Raw genomic sequence first — 27,685 nt, 5'->3', positions numbered from 1 at the left:
ATTTGCAATGGTTTATGATACTTTTTGTTAATAATTTCTAAAGTGTTTTTGTTTGTAGAAAGAAATATATAGTTCTGCTACTATTATGTTAATGAGAGGAATTTATTTGTAGTTTATCATACGACTCCAATGCTCAACGGTTTTACATTGGCACTAGTATTAAAATTACGTACCAAGCAAGTATCATAGGTCACATTCACATATATATAATCCTATGCTTTTTACATTTACTATACTAAAAAAGAAAAATGTAGTCTCACGATTTAACATAATAAACTCAAGATTCTTTTTCCGGTTCCTAACTATGTTGCTTCGAGAAGAGTTGCTTTGTGGAAGCTATTAACAGATTCAGTGTTGATGTTGTTGCTGTTGACTAGAAGATGATGTAGTCTCCTCGTTCTGCTTTGCTATTTCAGAAAAAATTGGCATCTGAAAACGAAAGATTCAGTTTTATAACATATAGTGAGGAAAACTTAACAAGGCAAATTCCGGTTAAGAATAAGCTCCGTTCTTACTTCTTGCAAGTGTTCAACATATGCTACTCCCACCTCCTGCGGCTTTGCCAGTTCAAGCATTTGAATGTATGGAATCTGCATGCATACAACATAGAATGTGAAAAATCAATCTAGGATGTAATTACAGTTCCATTAAAGCCTTCTTACTTGTGTTTTAGATTTCAAGGCTTTCAGTGTTGCAACAAGCTCTTTTGTGATGAGACTCTTTCTAGCCTCGCACTGAAAACATTCAGAGGCGAGTTTCAAAACTACGACAGCTTCTTCTGTAGAGAACTTTCCCTTCAGATTTGGATCAATCAGCTCAGTTACATCCTTTCCGTTTATCATCTCAGGAACCTATAACACATGAGAAGAACAACTCAGTACTATGTGGCTTGTGCTGCAAGTAATGGGCAGTCAAGATGAACCATAAGACTACTAAGAAAGCAAGGGAGGACTAGTTGAAGAGAATCACTTACATTGCTTGGAGGAGTTTGCTTTCCAGTTAGCAGATTCACAAGGATAGTACCAAATCTATATGTCACACTTTTAGGGCTCACGATTCCTCTTGTTCTTTGACTTCGATCATACTTTATTGCTTTTATCAAGCCGAAACTGGAAAGACAGGCATCACCATTCTTCAACATATCCATTAAGCAATAAAAAAAAACATATTAGCATCCTTAGATCATTAAGAAGGTATAGGCATGAAATGATTGTTTTACATACCTTAGCAAACAGAACCGAGTATGCACTTAAGTTACTGTATGATGCAAAACCTTCACTATTGCAATATTCCAATGCTTCGGCTATATGATACGCCACTCGCAACCTCATTGACCACTCCATGGCTTTATTTTTCTCTGTGAAATTACAATAGTGAAATGCTAATAACTTCTCAAATCGATTCTATAAGCAGATACACCAAATTCTAAATGTGAAAACAAAAGAAGAAGTAAAGAAGAAGAATCATACGATGGAACAAACGCTTAGCAAGAGTATCATTGGGCATGAACTCTGAAACAAGAAGCCTTTCATCTTCATCGCAGAAATATCCGAACAACTTGACGAGTCTCTTGTGCTTTAGCTCCCCAAGTGCTTTTGCGTCTTCCTGAAGAAACAGAACCAACCCCATCAAAAGAGATCGATGAACGTCGCAAAGTTCATATGCTTTAAAGACAAAGAAAGGATACCGCAAATTCTTCATGGTCAGGCCAATCCGAATTCTTGAATCTCTTGACAGCGACGAAGCCAAGATCCTCTGCTAAAAGACCCTTGTAGACGACATTAGAAGATTCCTCTGCGTTCTCTGATATGATCTCGTCGGAACTGAAGTTCTTGGTCGCAGACGTGAGATCAGAGAGTAAGAACTCTCTGAAAGGCCAATCACCGAATACATCGTTTGGCTGTTCATTCTCAAGAGGCGTAGAGAAACAACAACCACCCATTGTTTTGGTTTAGCCGGCAAAAGCAGAGTATCGAAAACGTTCTTTTCAAGAAAGACAAACAGAGAGAGATTAGGTTTATGATTATGAGAAAACTCAAGATTACGCATCTTCAAACTTCTATTTCCTTCTTCTTCTTTTTTTTGTCAACCTTCTATTTCCTTCTTTTTTTTCTTCACTAAATTGCTATATTGAGTCTATATTATCACATGTTTGAGAATTTTATATTGCATTTAATGACTATGATATTTGCTTTGTTAATATTTTTTAAATTGGGGTTTGTTAATATTATAGGTTTGGTAGTGTTTTTAATAAATAAAAAATTATTTGTTACTCTATAATAATATTGACTCCAATAATGTTAAACGTTTTTTTTATAAATGAATTCATATGTTTAAAAAAAAAAACTGAAATTCTTGTTTTTGGAAATTCTATATTTTCATTTTTTTTTGTATAAAAATGTTCATGTTGTATTTTGTTCATCGCGTGAGTATGTGATCGAAAAAATATCGATGTACTTTGCATGATTTGTGTATGCAACAAGATAAACATGTTTGAAGTTGTTAGAAAATACACAAAACACCCTCGATCTAAAAACCAACAAAGCTGCAGATTCGAGAAGAATTCCAAAGTTTTTATGATATCAGAAGATTCATTGTTCAAGTTTGTTGCCGTTGACTCGAAGATGATGCTTCCTCCTGCTGCTTTATTGTCTCAGAAGATGGAACCTGCAAGCAAAATGATCAGTTTTTTCATAATATGATGAATAAGGGAAATTAAAATTTCAGTTACGTGTAACAATAATAAGTTTGCCTTCTTACTTCTTGCAAGGGTTCAGCTTCTTGTTGTTGACTGGAAGATGCTACATCTTGCTGCTTTGCCAGTTCAACCACTTCAGTAGATGGAACCTGCAAGCAAAATGATCAGCTTTATATAACATGAACGCGAAAATTTCAATCATGATGAATGATACAATTACTATCACAGAGCTAGTAAGCATCCTTACTTGTGTTTTAGATTGCAAAGCTTCAAGTGTTGCAACAACCTCTTTAGTGATGAGACTCTTTCTATTCTTCCACTGCAAACATTCAGAGGCGAGTTTTAAGATTACAGTAGCTTCTTCTTTAGAGAAATTTCCCTTCAGGGTTGGATCCATCAAGTCCGTAACATCCTTTCCATTTATCATCTCAGGAACCTAGAAACAAGAGAGAAACAACAACTCAGTACTATTGGTGTCTTGTGTTGCAATAAATTGACAATGGCAGAGAATCTAATGATTACAATCACAAAGTCAAGTGAAAAAGCAAGACAAGACTTGAACAGAATCACTTACATGGCTTGGAGGAGTTTGCATTCCGGTTAGCAGATTCACCAAGATGGTACCAAATCTGTATGTCACGCTCTCAGTGTTCACACTTCCTACAATTAATGAGAATATAATATCACATTCTGATATATATATGAATAATATATAGAGAGAAGTTCAAATTTGAATTACCTGTTGGTCTTGGATCATAATCAGTGACCTCCCTCACTAAACCGAAACAGGAAAGACATGCATCATCATCCTTTAACACATCCATCAAGCAATAAAAACTGTTTAGTATCCTTACATCACATAGAAGAAGGCATAGGCATGAAAAAAGTTGATTTATATATATATATATACCTTATCAAACAGAACCGAGTAAGCACTTAGGTTATCATACATTACGAAACCTGAAGTGGTACAGTAATCTAATGCTTCAGCTATATGATATGCCACTCGCAACCTCATTGACCATTCCATGTTTTTCTCTGTGAATCACAACCAATGAAAACTTCAAAAACAGAAAATACTAACAAGTTCTGTTGTAAAACATTCCACAAAAGCAGATACATTTATACATGCTAATCATATAAAAGTTTCTTTCATTAAGAATCTAAAGCACCACCATGCTACTTAAACCACCAATGCGGCCTCTCTATGACTTCAGAATTAAAACCGAGAATGCTAATAAGTTCTGTTTCAATCAATTCTGCATGCACAATCATGAGTTCTTGACACACAAACCTCAGATTCACCAATGTTTAATGTGACACATAAGTCACCAATATTACTTCTCTTTGCCTCCAGATTCAAAACAGAGAAGATGCTAGCTAGTTCTGTTTCAATCGATTCTATAAAAGCAGATACTTTAACACCATCTTTAAAACAAAACATGTCACATAGACCAACAATGCAGCGTCTTTAACCTCAGATTCACAAAAGAAGAAGATGAAGAGAGAAGGAATCATACGATGGAACAAACGCTTAGCAAGAGTATGGTTAGGCATGAACTCTGCAACAAGAAACCCTTCATCTCCATCGCTGCAGTATCCTAACAACTTGACGAGTCTCTTGTGCTTTAGCTCCGCAGCGTCTTGTGCCTCTACCTGAAAAAGATGGGACAAACAGAATCAAACCCATCAGAAGAGATCAATGGCGACAGTTGTTAGAAGTTTTTGAAGTGTACTGTGTACCTCAAGGTCCTCATGGTCAGGCCAAGGCGTATTCTTGAATCTTTTGACAGCGACGAAGCCAAGGTTCTCTGATAAAAGACCCCTGTAGACGACATTGGAGGATTCTTCTGGGTTCTCTGATATGATCTCGTTGGAACTGAAGCTCTTGGTCGCCGTCGTGAGATCGGAGAGGACGAACTCTGTGAATGGCCAGTTGACGAATCCGTCGTCGTTCTTCACTTCGTCGTTTTTGCGCTCGACGTGCTGAGTCTGCGGCTGCTGTTGCGGAGGAGGTTGATCGTTCTCAAGAGGCGTTGAAATGCAACAACCACCCATGGTTTCGTTTTCGCCGGCAAAAGCAGAGTATCCAAAGCGTTCTTTGCGAGAGAGAGACAGAGAGAGATGAAGAGAGAGATAGAGAAACCGTTGGGTTTATGATTATGATGAAACTTTTATGACAAAATGTTAAATATATATATTAAGCTCAAGATTACGCATCTTTCTTTGTTTACTCTAATTTTTTCAGCTTTGGTTATATTATTTTATCGTTGTTTCACTGATGGGTCAAATTCTTTTCCGCATTTGAGGACTTTGCATTGCATGGTGTATGAAATTAGTGTTTGGTATTGTTGTTAATGAGAGGAACTTTATCTACATTACATAATATACTAAAAGGGTTACCCACACGATATGTGTGTTATTAATTAAGTTTTCTTTTTGTAATTATTTAATGATTTTTACACCAAAATAAAAAATATTTAATGATTTATAGTTTTGTCTAATTTTGTTGGTTTGGTGTATATAAAATTTAGATTATGTATTATATACATATTTTATATAACCATTGTTAATCATAAGCACAATAGTAAAGTTTTGATGCTAATTTGGAGAAATTTGAATGCTTATTTGGATTTTTAACTATTAAATTATCTCGATATATACAATAAAAATTGTATGATAGTTTATAGTATTTTCTAGTCTATTAAAATGCACAAAACAAGTTTTTATATCTTATGAGGAATATCAGTTGGCAAAAAAAGAGAGGACATTTTTTTTACCAATGTTCAAGTTTTAAACTTGGAAAAACATGCATGTTTTTTTATGAAAAGATCAGTAAAAAGTCACAAATTCTGTCAATCTTTTTGTGATTTAAGCATCCCACCAATTATACGCACTTAAGAAGATCTGCAATTCTGTAGTTTTTGAGGAGATCTTAGCCACTTCATATAGTTTTTACATCTAAAAATGAATATAATCAAGAATCATATCAAACTCTTTGTAAGCTTATACAATTTCTGGCCGTCACTTTAAACCAAATATGATAGTGTAAAGAGAATGATTTGTTATGGTTGATACATTTAGGTACATCTATCTTTTATTTTTTATAACTGTAGTGCTAGAGAACAATGACTCGATATATGACCAAAATAAGATAGCTTGATTGTAACAAAAACAATCAGATTTATTTGGTTGACATGTAAAGAATATCATTAAAAGGTAATACTACATTTATTAGCGATAAAATGGTGGTAAGAGTGTGGTAGACTAAAACTTGGTGATATAGTAGTAAAACTATTTGGTTGGAGATGATGACACAATAAGAGTTAAAGAATAAAAAAACTAAAATCTTAACTGTTAGTTGTGATCATTTGCAACTATATAAAAGACAGATCAATCTTACTGTAACACAATTGTAATGATTATCGTCTAATTCATTTTTAATATAATTCTTGATGTGATTGATGAACCATGTATTTTATTTAAAATTCATACATATGATCATTAGTATGTTACTAAAGCTTATTTATAAAAATTTGTTTTTGAATCAACAAATATATATATATATATATATATTGTAACAGTTTAATTTTGTTATTTGCACCATAGGTGTCAAATAAACCATATTATTGGTGTAATATATAAATTTGTTCCCCGCATAAAACTGGTATTAAAAATTATGAAAAAAACAAATGAAAATAGTAAAATATATATATTTTATTTTCAAAAAGTTGAGAAATTAAATTATAGTAAATTAATGTAAATAGTTGCACACGTTGCTAACAATTAAAAGAAGAAGATGACACATGTCAAAACATTATAACAAGTTTGTTGTTGAGCTTTCATTTCACAAGTTGTGATTATTTTCAATTACAGAACAAAATATCTACTTTATTACAACATCAAACTTCATGATTTTTTTTTTGAAGATATGAGGAAGTGATCTATCTTCAACAAGAACTTGAAATGGTATGATCAAATTAAGAAGTGCTTCAAGTATTGAATCTTCGAAAAATGCAAAAAATAATGCTATTCATTTTAATATCAAGATAGTTTGCACCTCGGTGTTGACTCTTATTGATGGAATATTATTTTTGCCATTAGCTTTCTACTCGTGAGTAAAGATGTTTGAAATTTTTCATATAATGCTATTTCAAAGAAAAAATCAAAATTGAAATATTGTAGCTCAACGTTATTTCTTAATTATATTTTAACTGATAAAGTTGATGAAGTATGTAATATTCAAAATTTATACATTATCGTTTGATCATACATATGATAATTAGTATGCCATTAAATTTTTTTTATAACAATGTAGTTTTGGAATTAATCAATCAATTAATTTATAAGAGTTTAATTATGTTCTCCACATTATAAGTGTCAAATAAACTATATTATTGGTGTCATATATGAATATTTTTCCCGACATAATATTGATATTTAAAATATTGATAAATAAAAGACTGAGAAAATTATATATATATATATATATATATATATATTTAGTCAAAGTAAAGAAATTAATCATAATAAATTAATATAATAATTAAACACATCACTAACAATTAAAAGAGACTCGTCTGACAAATTTCAAATATTAAAAGTAAATGTAAAAAAGTTTAGAGTAAATTTCAAGAAACATTCTTATATTATATAAGATTGACTCCAATGTTCAACATTTTTTCAACTATTTAAAAGTTTATATTGATGGTCATTTCCGAAACTAACAATCAAGTATTGCTAAATAGGAAAAAGAAATTTCATCACGGGTGATACTTACTAGGCTAAGAAACTACATAATATCATGAAAATATCAATATTAATTTTGATATCATAATATTTAAAAGACCAAAAAAAGTGTGATTATGTTATTTGATACTCAAATGAATGTACATCTTAGTTTAATATATACAAGAACCAAAGATTTGAATGAACACTAATCGAACATTAATGTTCATGTTATATTGTTCATCGCGTGACAATATAATTCTTGCAATTATGAGTAAAATGTGAGTATATTTTTTTTTTTAAAACATGATTGTATAATTTTACTCTAAAACAATTTTTTTTTTGTAGTTTTCATGGAAAAACGTATATTTACATTTTTTGTTTGGATAAACAGATAAGACGTTTAAATGAAATTATACTAGGTTTGTTGTCCTATACAACAAATACTTTTTTATATAGAAATAGACGGAAACATTAAGATCGATTGTCATATTTTCATGATCAAATCAGAATTAGGTTTCTCTCTATACTTTTTTTTTCTTGATTCAAAAACAGTTTGTCTATGTTTTAACTTTTTTTTTTAAAAGGTACCATTATAGGTGGGTGGCATGGAAATCAACCATTTTAGACATAATTTTCAAATGTACAAAATGTACAGTATTTATACTCCACCACTGATATTGTGGAAATCAATACCAAAGAGTGTGTGAATAAATTTTGGTTTATGCAGATTTAAAATTAGTAATTTTTATGTCAATAAAAGTCAAGCATGCTTTGAATGGTCAATAAGTCAAATTAACTCACAAACATGTATAGATTTAAATTAGTATTTTTATTTTGATATTTGATATATTTAGTTTTTAAATCTGTAGGCAAAAAAAATAAATCTAAAAAACAAAAAAAAAGATCCAAAAAACAATTTAAAAACTACATGGACTTAATAAAAACAAGAATCCACAAGATTTTGATTTTAGATTTCTTATTTTTTCGTTAAGGGAAATCAATTTATGCATCTGCTTGGGAGCTATAACTAGATTTATGTAGAGGACAAGATTTTTCGGTTTTGAAATGAAGAGGGTGAAGCTATATCTCTACTACTCAACAATAAGAATAGGTTCGATATTGCTATGATACAAGCTAATAATTCAAATGGTGATAGGATCCGGAAATCGGATCAGAAATGGATCTTGCAATAATCAGTAAGAACCTAATCATATCTGATTTTTTTAAATCAAAATATTTAATTATCATCTCGTTTACATTGGACTAAGAGTAGTTTTAGAATGCAACAACAAAAGTCTCTTTTTTTTAACCGCAGTGATAACTACATGGACTTAATAAAAACATGAATCCACAAGTATTTTTTTAAAAAGGCCCCAAAAGAAAAAAAAATGGTTTTTGGTTTTATAAATAAATAACATAGAAGAAGTAAAAACCAAAATTTTAAAATCTTGTCTGAAAATGAGCATTTGAAAAACACTCTATCAAAATTTGGGTTGGACCCACACATAGAGATCTCTATATCTTTTGTAGCTAAAATTTTAGATTTATTTTTCCGAATATCCGACAGATCAGCGAGCTTAAATATTTGAACCACATAATCACAAATATTTCATAACATCACATATTGATACAAAAGGCCCAAAAATTAATATGTATGGCCCAACAATTTGAGGCCTGAATTGTATTTTTTCTTTCTATAAATATTAGACTCCCACAATGCGTCGACAAAAAAAAAAGACTCCACAATGCATTTCGAGGATTTCAAAAAAAAAATTATTTCGAAAATGAAGAAGACGAGTAAGGAGGAGAAGCTGCGGTGCCGGGGAAGGAGAGATGGTAAGCGATATGTTAAAAATTCCTTTGAAGAGAAGCAGAGAGGATTTCACCAAAAAAAATGAGAGTTTTCACCGAAAGGAGGAGATATTTGGCTGAGAGGAGGAGGAGAGGTAACAGAAAAACTCAAATATAAAAAATAAATTTATTAAGAACAAACATATAATATAATTAACATACAATGAAAAATATATTGATTTTGTTAGTTTTCCTTTTTGATTTAGAAAAATAAAATTTTAAAAATATAAAAATGTAAAATTCTGTAAATCTAATTTTTTAAAATTTTTGACATGTGTCAACATCTAATCAATATATTTTACACGTGTCACGATCTTGTTAATGAGTAACTTTGATATCCAGCTTTATATAATAAATATTGACTCCAATAATTTTAAACGTTTTTTATAAATGTAATTATATGTTTTAAAAAAAAAATTGAAATTGTTGTTTTCGGAAATTGTATATTTCATTTTTTTTTTTGTATAAAAATGTTCATGTTGTATTTTGTTCATCGTGTGAATATATGTGACCCAAAAAATATCGATGTACTATGCATGATTTGTGCATGCAACAACATAAACATGTTTGAAGTTGTTAGAAAATACACAAAACACCCTCAATCTAAAACCAACAAAGGTGCAAATCCGAGAAGAGTTCCAAAGTTTTTATGATATCAGAAGATTCATTGTTCAAGTTTGTTGCTGTTGACTCGAAGATGATGCTTCCTCCTGCTGCTTTATTGTCTCAGAAGATGGAACCTGCAAGCAAAATGATCAGTTTTTTTGTAACATGATGAACAAGGAAAATTAAGAATTCAACAATGATTCTTCCTTCTTACTTCTTGCAAGGGTTCAACTTCTTGTTGTTGACTAGAAGATGCTACATCTTGCTGCTTTGCCAGTTCAACCATTTCAGCAGCTGGAACCTGCAAGCAAAATCAGGCCCGGCCCGGAGCTAAAGCTCGTAAAGCAAGGGCTTTAGGCAGCAATATTTATTTCTGAGATTAGCTTTATATAACATGAATACTAAAAACCAATCATGAAGAATACAATTACTGTCACAGAGCTAGTAAGCACCCTTACTTGTGCTTTAGCTTGTAAGGCTGCGAGTTCGGGCATACGGGTCGGGTCAGGTCGGTTTTTTCGGTTATTCGGGGTATTCGGGTTTTCAAAAAATCCACCGAACATAACCGAACAAAAAATCGGTTCGGGTCGGGTCGGATTTCGGGTCGGATCGGATGAGAATTGGTCTTGGGTTTATCCGGTTTAAATCTTAAAATCGATTAAAATCGGTATAAATCCGGTTTAAACCGGTTAAATTACGTATAATTTTTTGTTTTTATTAAAAAATAAAAAAAATAGGGTTTCGGGTCAGGTCGGGTACCGAACTAGATTTTCAATCCTTCCGAATAAAACCGAACCCTAAATTTGGTTGAACCGAAACCCGAAATTTTCGGGTCGGGTCAGGTCGGGTCGGGTTAAAGTCGCAGGCCGAGCTTCAAGTGTTGCAACATTCAGAGGCGAATTTAAGATTACGATAGCTTTTTCTTTAGAGAAATCTCCCTTCAGATTTGGATCCATCAAGTCCGTAACATCCTTTCCAGTTATCATCTCAGGAACCTAGAAACAAGAGAGAAACAACAACTCAGTACTATTGGTGTCTTGTGTTGCAAGAAATTGGCAATGGCAGAGATAATAGTGATTACAATCACAAAGTCAAGTGAGAAAGCAAGAATCACTTACATCATTACATGTTTTGGAGAAGTTTGCATTCCGGAGAGCAGATTCACAAGGATGGTACCAAATCTGTTAAGTAGTCGAAGTGAGATTATATTATTGTTTCCTTAAAGCAACATGTGTAGGGCCTGCCGGACTAGAGCGAAGAAAATAAGAATTACAAATATTAGAAATAGAGAAAGAGAGAGACGTCGTGCACTATTATATAATCTTATATATCTATATATATAAAGTTAACTTTTCTCTCTTCTCATTCTTCCACATCATCATCCACCTAAACAATGATATATATTTTTTTGCATTAAAAATAATATTTTAAATATTTATTCATTGCATATTTATTACTCATAATTAATAATATAAAAATTAAATAAAAACGAATTAAGTAAGATTACTTAAAATTTTAAATAGTAAATACAATAATAAAATTTGTTTTAGTAAATAATAAAAGTAAAATAAATGAATATTTTAAAATAGTAAAAATAATACTGTGGATTTAATTTAGTAGTAATGTTATTATTTAAATTTTAACCAAAAAATTATTATATTCCAAAATTTAGAATGGGTTAATGAGTTGTAGAATAGAAGTAAGATTTTAATGTATGGTGGAGTAAAAAAACAATTTATGTAGTTGTATTTATAAAATTCTAAACATAAAAATAAAATTGAAGTGAAACATTTGTTTCTAAGAAACATATATTACAAAGATTTATTATGAAATTTTACTTGTAGAAAAATAAAAGATTAATTACTCACATCAACTTAAAGTTTTGATCTAAAACGAAGACATTAAAAAGGTCACACTTTTTTTTTGGGAAAACTATAAAAAAGAATCTTGAAAATATAATCCATCTAAAAAAACAAAATCAATGGTCATAAAATATAGAAAAAATGATATTTAAGCCATACAAAAAAAATGACATGTGATTTGTATAGCATATCTCACAATGCATATTATCAACCGGAGCTACAATTCTATAACATGATAAAATATAAAATATAAAACATGCTTGAGATTTCATCAATTCTATTAAATGCTCTTAACCGAAAAAATTGGCAGAAACAACATATTTAAAGTACACCATGTTTTTTTGAGAAGATGAATCTAAGGTTGTATCACAAAATTAACATCTGAAAATAACATACATATAAGGGTTTTAGACAAACTTAGATTAGTGAACAGATATTCATTGTCGGGTTTAATCGTTTCACCATCTAAGCATTCTTGACTTGGTCGGAAGTTCTATTATGGCAGGTAATGCACTTGGAAAACTCCATTGTAGTGACATAGCAATAAAAATCTTAATGAAAGTTTGTATATTTGCATTTAATGTGATATCACTATGTTTAAATAATCTCTATAATTAGGTCAACCATCGACTTTCGATGTTAGAAATTTTAAAAAGATGTTTTCGTGGGATATGAATGTGGAATAAACTCTTCTAGGGAGGTTTTTAAGTCATTTTTTTGTTACTACGTGATATATTGTTAATTTGCCAAAAAAACATTATTGCGATACTAGACAATATATGTTATATATAAATTAGTAAAATAAAAATGACTTTTATATGGATTAATCTTTTAAACTTCAAATGATTAATTATTTTTATATTAAATGATTCTTATTCCTAAAAAAATTAAACTAAAATCTCAACCAAATAAATATAACAATGAAACATTATCTTCAACAATACATTTGTTGTATATCACTTAGTAAAGTAAGTTTAGTGTTTATATAGATTTATACTTAAAATTTTGAATAAATATATTTGAGCTCAAGAATTTAGATTAATAGAAAATATTTTAAATTAAAATTCCGCGCGTGCGCAGGTACAAATTCTAGTGCTATATAAACTTTAAAGGCCAAAAGTACTATTTTTATTTATAAACCAAGTAATGGAACAAACTATATTATTGATGAGAAAGAAAAAAGAAAAACAGAAACCGAAACTATAAACATAGATTAGATTATGTTTATTAGAAAACAATAAAAAGTATCTTAGATAGACATAGTCGAATTGACGTATAATCACCGATTATGAAGGATCATTATTTGTCTCTTCTAAGATACGCGTAAAACACATGCCAAAGCCTATCAAAACTGCAAAAACGGCAAAAACGACTATTAACACCAGTAGCGACAGGCCCTCCATTATTCTCTATTATAATCTTTGTTTGTATTGAAAGCTGAAAAAAGAAATAGAGTATATTCAATCAAGAAGAAGAGGTCTTATATAAGTTAATTAGCTTCCAAAACAATGAATGGAAAACTTTGATGACCAAAAAATAATGGAAAACGTTGATACAATTAGCTAATTGAATCTAAAGAGAAATGGTAAATTATTGAGCGAGTAAAAGGATATTGACCTTTTAGGACCCAAAAAAAAAAACTGAGGTTTAAATGCTTATTTTAAACACGTATATTCAATATATAAGCGTATCCTAAACATGCCATGTTAGGTTTAAACGCTTTCCAAAATTGAGAATCGTATATTAAATATACAAAATTCGATATTGTTTATAGTAGAAAGCATGTCACATATTGAAAACGATTATTTATGTGGCAGGCTAAGAAAATAGAAAGGCGGTAATATCATAGCTTAACTATTAGTATTATTACTAATGATTTCGAGTCTAGCTAAACTCTAAACTAATGTTAACATCATACACAAAAACTTATTACCAAACGTTTTTGTGAAGCAACAATACTTCCTCGTTCCTCCCATAAGAAAAAACAAAACAAAAAATAGTCTCTAACAATTCTCTTTAGAAAAGATTCAGACCTACGTACTTAGATTTGTCACGTTGTGGCTTTTAAAGCACTTCTATTGGAGTCTCAAGTCTGTCAATGAGAAAGCCGTCTTAAAAATAAACTAAAACTAAAAATATATATTAATTGAAAATGGCTAGATAAATAGATATGTTGTTTCTCAAATGAGAGACCCTCTCTCTCATCAAAACATATAACTAGATATGTTTCTCATATGCTTTTTTTGTTATTGATTCACAGTTTTTTTTTTATCACAAGATAATATTTAATATTTTTTAGATTTGAAATACTATTTTTGGTCATATGAGAAAAATATATTATATTTGAAATATAGATAATATTTGATCTTATAATATTAATTAATTAGGTCAGATATTATTTTTATAAATAATAAAATAAACTTATCTTATTTATTATGTATAAATTTAAATTATCTATTAAAATTAATTGATATTACTTAAAGTTGATCTAAAATTATTTGTATTGAATCATCAAAATGTTATAACACCAATAAACTAGAATAGTGTTTTGTAAAAAAAGTTATTTATTGAAAATGAACTTTCAAAGCATATCTTATATAATATGAGAAAGTTTTTTCTAACTTTTAATATGAGAAAGTTTTTTCTAAATTTGGCATTCTCTTTTAGCGACACCTATCATAATAAAAACCATATCTTGGATGAGAAATGAAATAGTTTAAATACATGATTATGATTATGCCTTTATGTAGTTTTATAAACCTTAACTTTTACACGTTTTCAAACCATATAATATTTTCTTTCATTAATTGAGTAGGCAATAAAGTTAGTCAGTTCCACTAAAATCCTATTAAATTATGATAAATTACATAATTTTTTATTAAATAATAAATAATAAAAATGAATAAACTGACATAAATAAAAATTTCAAATAGTAAAAATAATACTATGAATTGTATTAGTAGTAATGTTATTATTCAAATTTTAACCAAAAAAATTTCATATTCCAAAATTTAGAATGGATTAGTGAGTTTTAGAATGGAAGTAAGATTTTAATGCATGGTGGAGTAAAAAACAATTTATGTAATTTTATTTCTAAAATTCTAAACATAAAAATAAAATTGAAATGAAATATTAGTTTTTAATTAGAAACATATACTACAAAGATTTATTATTAAATTTTACTTAAAGAAAAATAAAAGCTTAATTACTCAATTCAACTTAAAAGTTTTGATCAAAAATGAAGACATTGTAAGAGTCACACTTTTTTTGGGAAAACTATGAAAAAGACTTTTGAAAAAAATAATCTGTCTAAAGAAACAAAATCAATGGTCACAAAATATAGAAAAATGATATGTAAACTGTTACAAAAGTGACATATGATTTGTGTAGCATATCTCAGAAGATATATTATCAACTGAAGCTACAATTCTATAACATGATAAAAAAATTTAAATATAAAACAAGCTTGAGATTTTATTAATTTTCTCATATACTTTTAACCCAAAACATTGGGAGAAACAACATATTTAAAGTACACTATGTTTTTTTGAAAAGACAGAAGATGAGAATGCATCATTAAATTAACATCTGGAAACAGCATATGAAGTTTTAGAAGATATGTAATTTGGATTAGAGAACGTATATTCATTGTCGGGTTTAATGGTTTCACCATCTAAGAATTCTTGACTTGGTCGAAAATTCTATTATTGGAGGTGATGTATTTGGACAACTCCATTGTAGCGAAATAACACTAAAAATGTTTATAAAACTTTGTATATTAACATTTAACATGTGATATCAATATGTTAAAATGATCTCTATAATTAGCCCAACGATCAACAGTCGACATTAGAACTTTTAAAAAGATATTTTCATGAGATATGAATATAAAATGAACTCTTCTAGGGCTAATAGGTCAGAAGACGGTAGACTCTTCGAGTGAGGTTTTTTAAGTAATTTTTTTGTTACCATGTGATATATTGTTGATTTGCCAAGAAAACATTATTGCGACAATAGACAATATATGTTATATATAGATTAGTAAAATACGTATAGCTTTTATATAGATTTATGTTTTAAACTTCAAATGATTATATTTCTATTCAATAAAAATCACGCGCAAATAGATATAACTAAAAAATATTATCTTCAACAATATATATGTTGTATATTATGTAGTAAAGTAAGTTTAGTGTTTATATAGATTTATATTCAAAAGTTTAAATGATTATATTTGAACTCAAAAATTGATATTATGAAACAACCCGACCTATTTTTTTTTTTTTAAATACAATACATAATTAAGCATTCCATACTACTTAATTAAACCAACCAACAGTAAACCAACATCCAAATAACATGCACAGCCGACACATACCAATTATACAAAACCAATACAATAACATTTCTAATCATTCTATCCATCAACCTAACATAACACTAACCAAGGTTCCAACAACATAACCAATAAATCCAATAACACACAAACGAGACCCTAGATCATCCTCCTCCTCATCGCCATGATTCCACGATCACACTTTGCCTTTACCTGCACACCACAAACAATAATTGAGATGCGTAAGTATTATCATAAATACTTAGTGAGGCTATCCTCCCATCTACTAGGTTATACACACAAGCATATGAGACCCTCATGTTAAAGCAAGCAAACAAAACACAAGCAATACATCAAACCAGGAAAACAAGTCTCGGATGAGACTGGTGTCGACCGATGCTAAACCGGTGTCGATCGATGCTAGGAACCATGGTGTCGACCGATGCTTGAACGGTGTCGACCGATGCTGACACAAACAGTGTCGACCGATGCTCGAACGGTGTCGATCGATGCCATACCTGCAGACGCGAACTGCACGAATACGAACGTCGAATCCCGATTCCAATCATCTTGATTTCGTCCCCAAACTCACCCAAATGACACAAAAACCTATGGGAAACTCGAAAACAACACACCCAAGCAAGCAAACACCACAAATAGACAAAGAACAGCCAAACAAAAGTGATCTCATGCTCTGATCAACCATGGTCAAGCACTCACCTCAAAAATAGGAAGATTGGGTTGAGAAATCGATGGAATCAACACCTCCAGGAGCTTCTCATTCGTTCCCAGCAACAGCTATCCCTTCTACAGTCACAGATCTTTCCAAAATACCAAGAACAAGCCCAGAAACTTACAGAAACGTTTTCTCTCCTTTTCTCCCTTTTTCTCACTTAACGGCGACAAGTGAAACTCCCAAAACCCTTAATTCGTCGCTTCTTCCCTTATAAAAGCGATTTAGGGATTTCTAATTGAACCAAACCGAACCAAACAGCAATTAAAACAAACTCGACCAAACCGAAATTCATGGTGTCGATCGTTGTGTATCGATCGACACCCACACCAGAACTACAATATTTGGTTTGCGGATGTTACATATTAATATTTTCGATTAAAATCCCGCGCATGCGCGGGTACAAATTCTAGTATTTGATAAAATAGCTATTGAAATGATATTTGTGAATTACACGAGGATTCAACTATTTGTATTTGATACAATTTTAATTCTGTTTAAGGATATAAAGAGTAATTAAAGAGTTTAGTGACCTTTGGTTTAGTCATGTCCCGGACGCGGCTAATGGAGTGGAGAATCGGATGATATGGCTCCTCAAATCATTGAGAGCCGTTTTACTTATTAAGTAAAGCTTAAGCCTGGCTCTTTGGAGATTATGTAATTAATATCGACGCACATATATAGATAAATAGACTAGTTTAACCATTAAATTTTGGTTAATGATGAACCTATGATGTATGGATATGGATCCTGTGTTAGTGTCCGATTGGAAACTGAGCATGTCTCTACGACTTGACTTACATCGTTGCTCAATTTTGTTTTACTCACTTGGTGATTTTTAAAAAGGAAAAAAAAATGATTTATTTACTTTGGCTTTTTTCTTTTATTGCAGTTCAGATAAAATCATAAATGTGTAATATTGGGATGTTCACAACCAGAGCCGTCGCACAGACTATATCGGCCACAAGCCCAAAATTTTTTTTGGCCGATTATCTTTAATGAATCAAACAAAATTAATAAAACTGATTGTAAACAAAGTCGAACCGGAGACCTCCAAGAGGTTTTAGTAATTCCTTACCACTACACTAATAAGAAATTTTGCTAATTTTAGGGCCGGAAAATTATTTATCAATATAGGGCCGCAAGCAGCTGCTTCATCAGCCTGTGCTTACGGCCGGCTCTGTTCACAACCTGTCTAGTTAGCACCTGACCCGTTGTAAGCTAAATGTTTGTGTGACAACGAATTTTTTTTGTAGAATCTTAGGCTTTGAATGGTTGCTGCATACACTCCATACTACATAGTGCATACTAAGATTTTAGTATGGAGTAAAGTGGACTGTAGTATGGAGTAATTAGTGGTATGCACAACACCATACAATAGTATGCATAACACCATACCATTATGAATGGTTAAAATTGGACTATGGTATGGAATGGTGTGTACAAAAATATTAAAAACAATTTTAATAATATTTTTAATCATAATTAACTAATAACTATTACAAAATGTTTTTAAAAATTACAAATCAAAATCTATTATTTCGATTATCCCATAACATATCAGCAATATTGTCTCGTATGTTTGCCATATATGGTCTATCTTCTCTCTCGACCTCATTTTGTTCATTTGAGTCATTTTGCTCGTTAATAAATATAAAATTAAACTAAAAATTAACTAAAAACATCATATATATACTAATAAACTAGCTCATCATGCTTAAAAAATTAACTAATAAATTCTCAAATATCTACTATAAACTAAACTAAAAAGAAAATGAGGTGAGAAAATAAAACTTACTTATGAATTTGAGATGAGATAAATGGTTGATTCAAAAGAGTTTTAGATTGAAGAGCTTCAATGACTAAAAAGTAGAGGGTTCTCTCTAGATCTAGATTTTGTTTTCGGGAATATGATTTTTTGTTGTTGTGAATTTTAACATTTATGAATGCATCTATATATATATATTTATATATTTTTAGAAAGTACAAAGAAACACAACTTTAACCAATGAGATGAGAGTAATAGGATTCAACTAGTTTGAACATGTTTTTACTCAACTTTTACTATTGATATGGAGTTGGTATAAAGCATTTATGGAGTAAACTGAAATAATCGGACCAATAGTATAATTTATACAGTCTGCAGTTTTTTTTTTAATTCCAGACTAGTATGGAGATGTATAGTATGGAAAAGTGCATACTAGTCTAGAATGGTGAATGGCATACTAACTCCGGACTGGTCCGACTTCAGTCTGGTCCGGAGCGGACTGGACAACCATTCACAACCTTATAATATCATTCTGCTAATGATGCAATTATATACCGATCGGAGAACATTTTTGTTTTGTTTTTGATTAGCAAAACTATTTTAAACTAGGGCTGATGTCAGAAAGAATATAAATACAAGAGAAACTAAATTAAACTCTTAAAGGTCAAACTTTCAATGAAGGAACCTGTTCAACACGAAAGACATGTTTGTTCTCTATAAGAATCTTGTTTGATCCGACCGATTCATTCATTGATATATACAGCCTAGTTCTAAGTTCTATAACCAATGAAATGAATAGCGCCGAATAAAACAAAGTACCGACGAAATAAAACAAAGTACGCATACGTAATCACCACAAATGATTAACAATAATAATCTTATACTATATCATTAATAGAAATATTTATCTAGGGGCAACAAAGAGAGAGAGCAGGACACCAACCACACGATTTAAGAAAAACATTTTTTATCATCTCACCTCAAAACCAAAAACTACAAACTTCGTTCCTTTTTTTGTTTTGTTTCTTCTGTTTTTGTTTCCTTCTTTGATCTTTCTTGCAGAAGAGAAGATTGATTTGTCTTTGAGAAACCAAGATCGAGAACTGTTTACTTATTTTTTAATTGCAGCAGGTACGGACAAAGTTGTATATAAAGTGTGATTAGAACAGTGGTTGCTCTTATCACGGGTCCACTTGTCTGTCCTTGGGAAAGAATCTTTAAGCCCATACATAAATCATCAATCACATGGTTTCGAGATTAAAATAGTCTAATCATCATTGCCTTCACCAGGTAACTTTTGTCCGGAACAAGAGAAAAAAAGAAAGGAAGAAGACACCATTCAACAAACGAGAGAGAAGCTGCTTTGTGATAAGAACTTTCACAGGTTTATTTCTTTTCTTATATATAAATATTCCCAAGATTTGATTTTGCTTATCATTTGTGTGATTTGTGTTTTGTTTATGAAGAAACAGAATGACCCACCAACTTCTTTTTAATTTACACAGAGCAAAACCAAATCTGTGTTTCTTCTTGTCAGTGCTTTCTCTTAAGTGTTCTTGGGTTTTGGTTACAAATCTAAAGTGAAGCTTTTTATGTTTCTCTGTGCCACAAATCTTGATAAAGTTAGTAACTTTTTGGTGAAATTTTTACTAAATCTCTTTTAAAGTTTCTTTTGGGGGTTTTGATTTAGAATGTTTTCTGAGGGTTTTTTAATCTGAAATCTTACACTTTCATAGACGATCAGATTTGATTTCGTTTTCAATTATCTATAGGCTAGTAGTAATCTTCATTTGAGTTGTTTGTTAAACGAGCTTTAATTAATGTTCCAGAATCTAGTACTTGAAATTGGATGGCACTCTACTTTGATTGATACCATCTTAAGTCAAATCTCCATTGAAAGCGAAGCTGCTTAGATATAAGATTTTTCTTTTTTTGTAGCATCTTCTATGATTTCATTCTTTGGAAAAAGCACTTTGATAATATTGAGATATGGGATAACAACAGTTTGATTCTTCTCTTCTCTTCTCTTCTCTTGTTCTTTGGTTGGGTCTTTGATAATGTTTTTGTAACCTTTTTTTTCAGGTTGGGTTTGGACATTACAAGGAGAGGAGTTTGTCTTGTGTCTATTCATCTTTAAGACGCTTATGCTTGTCTGGTCCATGAAGAAGAATAACTAAGCACACTAGCACAGTCTCTGGGGACTTGTGGATTTGGTAGGATCTGTTGGATGTTAAGATTGGAAGAATAGAAAAAAAAAAAGAAGGAAATTATTAGACATGGAAGATGATGGTGGTGGCGATGGGGGAGAAGGAAATGGTGGGTTTTCACCTAATTCTAGCTTTGGGGCATTCCCTGACACGGCCATGGATTTGGATTTTATGGATGAGCTCTTGTTTGATGGATGTTGGCTAGAGACAACAGACAATAAGAACTTGAAGCAGACTGAACAATCTGGTTCAGCTTCTACCGCCATGAATGACAATAGCACTTTCCTCTGCTTTGGTGAGAACCCATCTCAAGATAATGAAGAAACAGAAAACAACAAATCAATGAATCAAGAATCTTTTAACCAGGCTGAAAAGTTTCTCCTTGAAGAAGCTGAGTTGGGAAAAAGTTGGTGGATTGCTCCAAGAGCAAGTGAAGGCCCTTCTTCATCTGTGAAGGAGAGACTATTACAAGCTATTAGCGGTCTTAATGAGACGGTGCAAGATAAGGACTTCCTGGTACAGATATGGGTGCCAGTTCAGCAGGAAGGGAAGAGCTTTCTGACCACTTGGGCTCAGCCACATTTATTCAACCAAGAATACTCCAGCCTTGCAGAATACAGACATGTTTCAGAGACTTATAATTTCCCGGCTGATGAGGGTATGAATGATTATGTGGGTCTTCCCGGTCGTGTTTTCTTGCAGAAGTTGCCTGAGTGGACTCCTGATGTGCGTTTCTTTAGAAGAGATGAATATCCACGCATTAAAGAAGCCCGCAAGTGTGATGTTCGTGGGTCACTTGCCCTTCCTGTGTTTGAAAGAGGTAGTGGGATTTGTTTGGGTGTTGTTGAGATCGTCACAACAACTCAGAAGATGAATTACCGTCAAGAACTTGAGAAGATGTGTAAAGCTCTTGAGGTTTTTCTCTTCCTCTTGGTTCTTGCCTCTACCTCAAATTATGTAGATCCTAGAAATCTAAAGACATTGCTATTTTTGCAGGCTGTTGATCTAAGGAGTTCAAGTAACTTGAATACTCCAAGCTCTGAGGTGCATTAACTGGACTCTTAGTTCATTCAGCACCTAGAAACAACGATATGCATTGCTAAGGTCATACCTCGTGTTTCAGTTTCTGCAGGTCTATAAAGATTTCTACTGTGCTGCATTACCTGAAATTAAAGATTTCTTGGCCACAGTCTGCAGATCATATGATTTGCCTCTAGCTTTGTCATGGGCCCCGTGTGCACCGCAAGGGAAACGTGGTTCACGACATTCTGATGAGAACTTCTCTCAGTGTGTTTCAACAACCGATTCTGCTTGCTCTGTCCCCGATGAACAGAGCAAAAGTTTTTGGGAGGCATGCTCTGAACACCATCTGCTCCAGGGGGAAGGCATTGTTGGGAAAGCATTCGAGGCCACCAAGCTGTTTTTTGTGCCAGAAGTGGCCACATTTAGCAAGACTAACTACCCTCTTGCGCATCACGCCAAGATATCTGGACTACATGCTGCTTTAGCAGTCCCATTAAAGAGCAAATCTGGCTTAGTTGAGTTTGTGTTGGAATTTTTCTTTCCAAAAGCGTGCCTCGACACTGAAGCGCAACAGGAAATGCTCAAGTCACTATCTGTGACGCTGCAGCAAGATTTCAGGAGTTCAAATCTTGTCATTGACAAAGATCTAGAGTTAGAAGTCGTATTGCCTGTTAGAGAGACAATGCTCTTCTCAGAAAACCCGCTAAGTGGAGCAGAAACCGCAGAGACTCTGACAGGAATTCAAATGCAAGAATCCTCATGGATATCCCACATGATAAAGGCAAATGAGAAGGGTAAAGATGTATCACTCTCCTGGGAGTACCAGAAAGAAGATCCCAAAGAGCTCTCATCTGGCAGGGAGAACCATCAGCTTGATCCGAGCCCCAATAATGTTCCTTTAGAAGCTGAGCAATTTCAGCAGGCATCAACATCAGGACTCAGAGTCGACAGCGGTCCAAGTACTGAAACACCTTCGACTGGTGGGAAAAATATGTCAGGCAGTAGGAGACCTGGAGAAAAGAGAAGAACAAAAACAGAAAAGACCATTGGCTTGGAGGTTCTTCGACAACACTTTGCTGGAAGCCTCAAGGATGCAGCCAAGAGCATTGGTGGTAAGAAATTATTGTACACTGCTCGAGAGATAGCTCCACTCTTTATGAATTTTGATTCTTATTGTATCTTGGGAAAATCATAACCAATACGTTCCTTAGTCCAACCCAATACATCCCAAATGAATATATAAAACAAAGTTACAAGCTTGAGGATATGTGAAAATTCCATGGCCAGTATAAATAGACAAGTCTTAGATGAAACCGGAAGTGTCTTACAGTCTATCTATGTGGCAGTGGATCAGCGTGTTCCAAAAACTTTTTCATCATGCATATATATCCTTTTCTCAGACAGTGATGTAACAAGGTTTCGTTCTTATGTTGCAGTTTGTCCAACTACCTTGAAAAGGATATGCAGGCAGTACGGAATAATGCGATGGCCCTCCCGGAAAATCAAGAAGGTAGGGCATTCGTTGAAGAAACTCCAACTTGTTATGGACTCTGTTCAAGGTGCGCAGGGCACTATCCAACTTGATTCATTCTATACAAGCTTCCCAGAGTTGAACTCCCCAAATATGTCCAGTAATGGCCCTTCCTTGAAGAGTAATGAACAGTCAAGTCATTTGAATGCTCAAACTGAAAACGGTATTATGGCTGAGGAAAACACAGCACCACGGTCACCATCATCTTCTTGCACCAAGAGCTCTGGTTCAAGCAACAATAATGAGAACACTGCAAACATTCTAGTTTCTGAGGATGCTGATGCGGCCTTAAAGAGAGCTCAGAGCGAAATGGAACTGCATCAAGTGAATCAGGAGGAAACGAATTGTCCTGGAAGAACCCAGAGCCATACAACACTAAAGGAGTCTCCTGTTCTTGAAAATTTACCTCCATCACCGGGTAGTAGCAACAAGAGCTTAAGAGCTGGAGGTGCCATCAAAGTGAAAGCTACATTTGGTGAGGCTAGAATACGGTTTACCTTGCTCCCGAGTTGCGGCTTCAGAGAGCTGCAGCAAGAGATTGCTCGGCGTTTCAACATAGATGACATTTCCTGGTTTGATCTTAAGTACCTGGATGATGATAAGGAGTGGGTTCTACTGACATGTGAAGCGGATCTCGACGAATGTATCGACATATATAGATTAACACAGACCCAAACAATTAAAATAAGTCTGAACGAAGCTTCTCAAGTCAAGTTGGGTGGTTCTTTTGGTAGCACTGGTCCTTCCTGATGAGCAATCGAAGAAGGTTGTAGCTGCAAAGCACCAGAAAGACTCTCTTGATTTTTAGCTTTTGTAGAAATCTCACTTACCTTTTCAGCCTGGGAATCTTGTGTAAACATATATCCAGTGCCCTGAATACCATTTTGGAAGTGGCAATAGTAACTGGTCTCTTCTATCGCCCTAGCAGATGTCTGTACAAAAGGCGATATCTTATGCCTGTACAATCATTTTTTATCCAGTTTCTTAAGCTTTTGCAAGACTGCAACTACGGTGATTGAAATATTCTGTGTCTTCACTTATTTTTCTTTGGGACATGTCTAATTACAGGATACTATCTAATCCATGATTGCATTGATGTACAAGGAACATGAAACGAATGTGCCAGAATAATAGTATCCAATCACATAAGCCAGAAAACAATACACCGATTGTTTTGTTTTGATATTTGTTGTATTTGCAGAATACGGGATTTACCCTTAGAGAAGGAGGAGGAGGAGGAAGAAGAGGCAGAGTCCAAAGCAGAGAGACCAAGGAGATAGGGGTGGGCAAAAAAACCGAAATCCAAAAAACCGAAGCGAACCGAACCGAAATAATAAGTTTGGTTTGGTTATGGTTAAGTCTAAAAATCCGTTTGGTTTTCATTTTAGTTAAGCATTTGGTTTAGGTTTGGTCTGGTTAAAAACCGTAAAACCGAATGGTTTTTTTGGTTTTTTAAAAAAATTTAGGATAAATTAGATATAATTAGTTTCTCCAACTTATAACTTTAAATTGTATAACAATATCAATATTTTTTTTCTTTATTGGGCTTATAGTTATTGATCTCTTAGTAATCTATCGAATTACAAAACTAAATTTGGATTCTATTTTTTTTTTTTTTTATGTTTAGGTTTTACTTTTATGTTTATTTTTAGTTATGTATCAACTATCTATTTTTTAAAAGTATAAAATAACCATTAAAAACCGGAACCAAACCGAAACCGAACCGAACTGTGATACATATGGTTTTTATATGGTTCCATTTTTTATGAAACCGAAAAAACCATAAACCGAAAAAACCTAACCGTAACCAAACCGAATTACATATGGTTTTTTTATGGTTCCATTTTTATAAAACAAAAAAAACCGTAAACCAAAAAAACCGAACCTAAACCAAACCGAAAAACCGAACGCCCACCTCGCAACACACCTCAAGACTTGCCTCTTCCGCTTCTCTTCATTCACCAAGTATTATTTTTAGTGACAGTACTTATGGTAGCTGCATTGGATTAGCATCCAATCACCAAGGGATAGTAATTAATTAATATATATTGTAGAAACTAGGTTTCCACAATGAATTTGTTTAAGGAGGGAAACAAATTCAATATGGTTATTTCTCTAGAAAATAGATCTAAACCTTGAAATTAAGAGTAAAAGAGAAGAACTCGAAAGGATTAGGGTTTATTGCAAAGAACGCAAAGAGTACTCAATTATTGTATTGGATTCTGGATGATCTACAATGGAGAAGTCTCCCCTTATTTATACATATTTGTAGATCTCTAAATATATTAACTTTCCTTAGCGGACAAAGTGATATATGAAAAACTGCCTCATTCCTTGAGTCGGCCGCCGCGTCGAAGTGAATGTCGGTTCCTTCTTCTCCAAGATTATACTTTGTCCGAATTAACTCCTAATGACCTAATTGATCCCCTAACCGGATTCCCGGTTAAACAATCAATTAATACTTCTGGTTTAGTTCGGTATGTTGGGGGTGCTGAATCCCGCACCAACAATTAGTCCCCCCCAGTTCCGAATATTCGAAATTTAATTCGAATATTTTGAACTATGGAAAGAGAATATCCGATCTAACCCATAAAGACTTAATTGATTTTACTCAGATCTCCGAATCATCTCGCTGCGTACTGTCTGGATGACACGTGTCGTTCCCGTCACATCCGCTAGCTCGGAATTCGAAGAGTCGCGTAGGTCATCATTACTTTTCGTAGGGTTGCTGCCCACTCAACTCTATAAATACGCCTCTTCTTTCGTCATTTCTCATTTTCCGCCAACAACGACAGGTAATTTGCTCCGATTTCTCTCCTATTTATTTCCTTTGTTCCACTTTCCTTCCGCACTCTCCGAACTCAGGACATGGCGAGTACTTCGAAACCCGCCTCTTCACCAGAAATCGAAAGCGAACAACTAATTCGTCGTACTTCCAAACGAAGAACTCTCAACCCTGAATGCTCCGCGCAGATCGGGGAATCAAGTAGATCGGTTTCCGAAGTCCCACCACTCCTGGTTCGCTGTTCAACAGGAGTTTCAAATTTGTAGTCGTCAGTTCGTCGCGAAGAGGAAAGTACCGAACTGACTCCGGATGTACTTGCACAAGAAGAAGACCGGTTCGTTCCCCTGGGATTCTCGATCAAAGATATCGATCCGTTGTACGACCACGCAGGACGAATTGGAGGCGAAAAAAGTTTGAGTTTGACCAAGTCCGTGAATGACATGCTGAACTCATGTGGCTTATTCAACAGCAACGTTACAATTTTGATCCCGCGAGAAGACCAACGTCCCTGGAATCCTCCGGAAGGGTATATATGCTTATACGAGGGTTATTTTGACGAGTGTCGCCTCCTGTTCCCAATCCCGGAATTAATATTACTCTACGCCCAAAGACGGAGGATAGCGATCTGCCAGTTCGTTCCCGGAGCCATTTGTAACTTTATGGCCGTTCTTACCATAGCAGCCGAAGTTGGAGTCAACATTGGAGTTCAATGCTTCGAACAACTATCCAGCTTTAAATCGTCGAAGAGTTCGAACCGCTGGGAAGTGAATATGAGGCCAGCCCATANTCCTTTTTTGTTTTTTGAACTTATTAGCCGGAATGTTTCCTTTTCAGTGTAAAAGAAAATTGACAATTTGGAAAAAGTTTGCATTCTTGCCAATTTTGCATGGAAAGTTGCCAATTTCGGATAGAATTTTGCCTTCCGATACTTGTATAAATGTACTCAATGCTGCTCTCGGATTAAACATCCAAGAAAACTTCTTAATCAAAGATAATGTCAAGCTCNCGAAAATCCTGGTAGACTTATTTTTCTAGTATACTTTAATTGACTTCGGCATCTCTGACCATTTTTAACTGTTTCTTGTCCTGCTCCCAGATCGTCCGTTTTGCGCAACGCGCCTAGCTCCAAACTTTCTCCTTGTCAGAGACGCTTTGCTAACCGGGCGCGATCGTCAGTGGGAGCTTATTACTCGTATTCGTGTCGAAACAGCAATGGGCAAGGCTAGGACAAATTTCCCAAGTTTCGCCAGTTCGCTAGGACGATCTACTGGATGCAACATCATGGAAGCCAAAGATCTCCAGGTTGTTCGCCGAGACACTCAAGCTGCCATTGAAGCCGAGATCGGTCCATCCCAGGGTCTAACCGAAGTTGATCCTACCCCAGACCAGACCGTCGCCGACCCTATTCGGGCACCCGGAGAAGAGATCGAGCCATCCAGCGTAGCAGAGGGAGAAAACCTTCCGTTGGCTGTAGAAAACGCCGATCTTCCGAACGAAGAACAAGATGTTCCTCAACTTGAAGCTGGATCTAAAAGGAGGAAGAAGAAGAAGAAG

At 33.4% G+C, this 27,685-nt stretch overlaps 3 protein-coding genes across 4 annotated transcripts; 1 reads left to right on the top strand and 2 right to left on the bottom strand.

Annotated features, from left to right (window-relative positions):
• LOC104748786 (probable inactive receptor-like kinase SSP) lies at window positions 349-1,942 on the bottom strand. Its single transcript, XM_010470379.1, has 7 exons — window positions 1,688-1,942; window positions 1,470-1,605; window positions 1,224-1,357; window positions 974-1,132; window positions 663-851; window positions 516-590; window positions 349-429 (listed from the first exon to the last, which is right to left on the bottom strand). Exons 1-7 carry the CDS (start codon window positions 1,940-1,942, stop codon window positions 349-351), a joined length of 1,029 nt encoding a protein of 342 aa, XP_010468681.1.
• LOC104747521 (probable inactive receptor-like kinase SSP) lies at window positions 2,529-4,756 on the bottom strand. Its single transcript, XM_010469167.1, has 8 exons — window positions 4,442-4,756; window positions 4,219-4,354; window positions 3,609-3,736; window positions 3,438-3,507; window positions 3,273-3,358; window positions 2,946-3,134; window positions 2,761-2,847; window positions 2,529-2,667 (listed from the first exon to the last, which is right to left on the bottom strand). Exons 1-8 carry the CDS (start codon window positions 4,754-4,756, stop codon window positions 2,599-2,601), a joined length of 1,080 nt encoding a protein of 359 aa, XP_010467469.1. The 3' UTR covers window positions 2,529-2,598.
• Window positions 19,610-24,392, top strand: LOC104747520 (protein NLP1). Of its 2 annotated transcripts, XM_010469166.2 has the most exons (6): window positions 19,610-19,716; window positions 19,876-19,969; window positions 20,668-21,707; window positions 21,789-21,836; window positions 21,916-22,927; window positions 23,252-24,392. In XM_010469166.2, exons 3-6 carry the CDS (start codon window positions 20,862-20,864, stop codon window positions 24,094-24,096), a joined length of 2,751 nt encoding a protein of 916 aa, XP_010467468.1. In that variant the 5' UTR covers window positions 19,610-19,716; window positions 19,876-19,969; window positions 20,668-20,861; the 3' UTR covers window positions 24,097-24,392. The 2 variants fall into 2 exon arrangements, with proteins under 2 accessions (XP_010467468.1, XP_010467467.1); XM_010469165.2 differs by lacking the exon at window positions 19,610-19,716 and having other exon boundaries at window positions 19,781-19,969.

This window comes from Camelina sativa, chromosome 15, assembly GCF_000633955.1.
Source record: "Camelina sativa cultivar DH55 chromosome 15, Cs, whole genome shotgun sequence".
Lineage (NCBI taxonomy): Eukaryota > Viridiplantae > Streptophyta > Magnoliopsida > Brassicales > Brassicaceae > Camelina > Camelina sativa.
This window is presented reverse-complemented; position numbering and strand designations above follow the sequence as displayed.

Bases quoted from the DNA above. Each gene is read 5' to 3' on its own strand.
- LOC104748786 (XM_010470379.1), bottom strand. From the start codon at position 1,942: ATGGGTGGTTGTTGTTTCTCTACGCCTCTTGAGAATGAACAGCCAAAC. The intron at 1,606-1,687 runs GTATCCTTTCTT...CTGTTTCTTCAG, and splicing joins CTGACCATGAAGAATTTGCG to GAAGACGCAAAAGCACTTGG. The intron at 591-662 runs GTAAGAAGGCTT...GTATGCATGCAG, and splicing joins CCTTGAAATCTAAAACACAA to ATTCCATACATTCAAATGCT.
- LOC104747520 (XM_010469166.2), top strand. From the start codon at position 20,862: ATGGAAGATGATGGTGGTGGCGATGGGGGAGAAGGAAATGGTGGGTTT. The intron at 21,708-21,788 runs GTTTTTCTCTTC...CTATTTTTGCAG, and splicing joins AGATGTGTAAAGCTCTTGAG to GCTGTTGATCTAAGGAGTTC. The intron at 22,928-23,251 runs GTAAGAAATTAT...CTTATGTTGCAG, and splicing joins TGCAGCCAAGAGCATTGGTG to TTTGTCCAACTACCTTGAAA.
- LOC104747521 (XM_010469167.1), bottom strand. From the start codon at position 4,756: ATGGGTGGTTGTTGCATTTCAACGCCTCTTGAGAACGATCAACCTCCT. The intron at 2,848-2,945 runs GTAAGGATGCTT...TTTTGCTTGCAG, and splicing joins CTTTGCAATCTAAAACACAA to GTTCCATCTACTGAAGTGGT. The intron at 2,668-2,760 runs GTAAGAAGGCAA...TTTTGCTTGCAG, and splicing joins AAGCTGAACCCTTGCAAGAA to GTTCCATCTTCTGAGACAAT.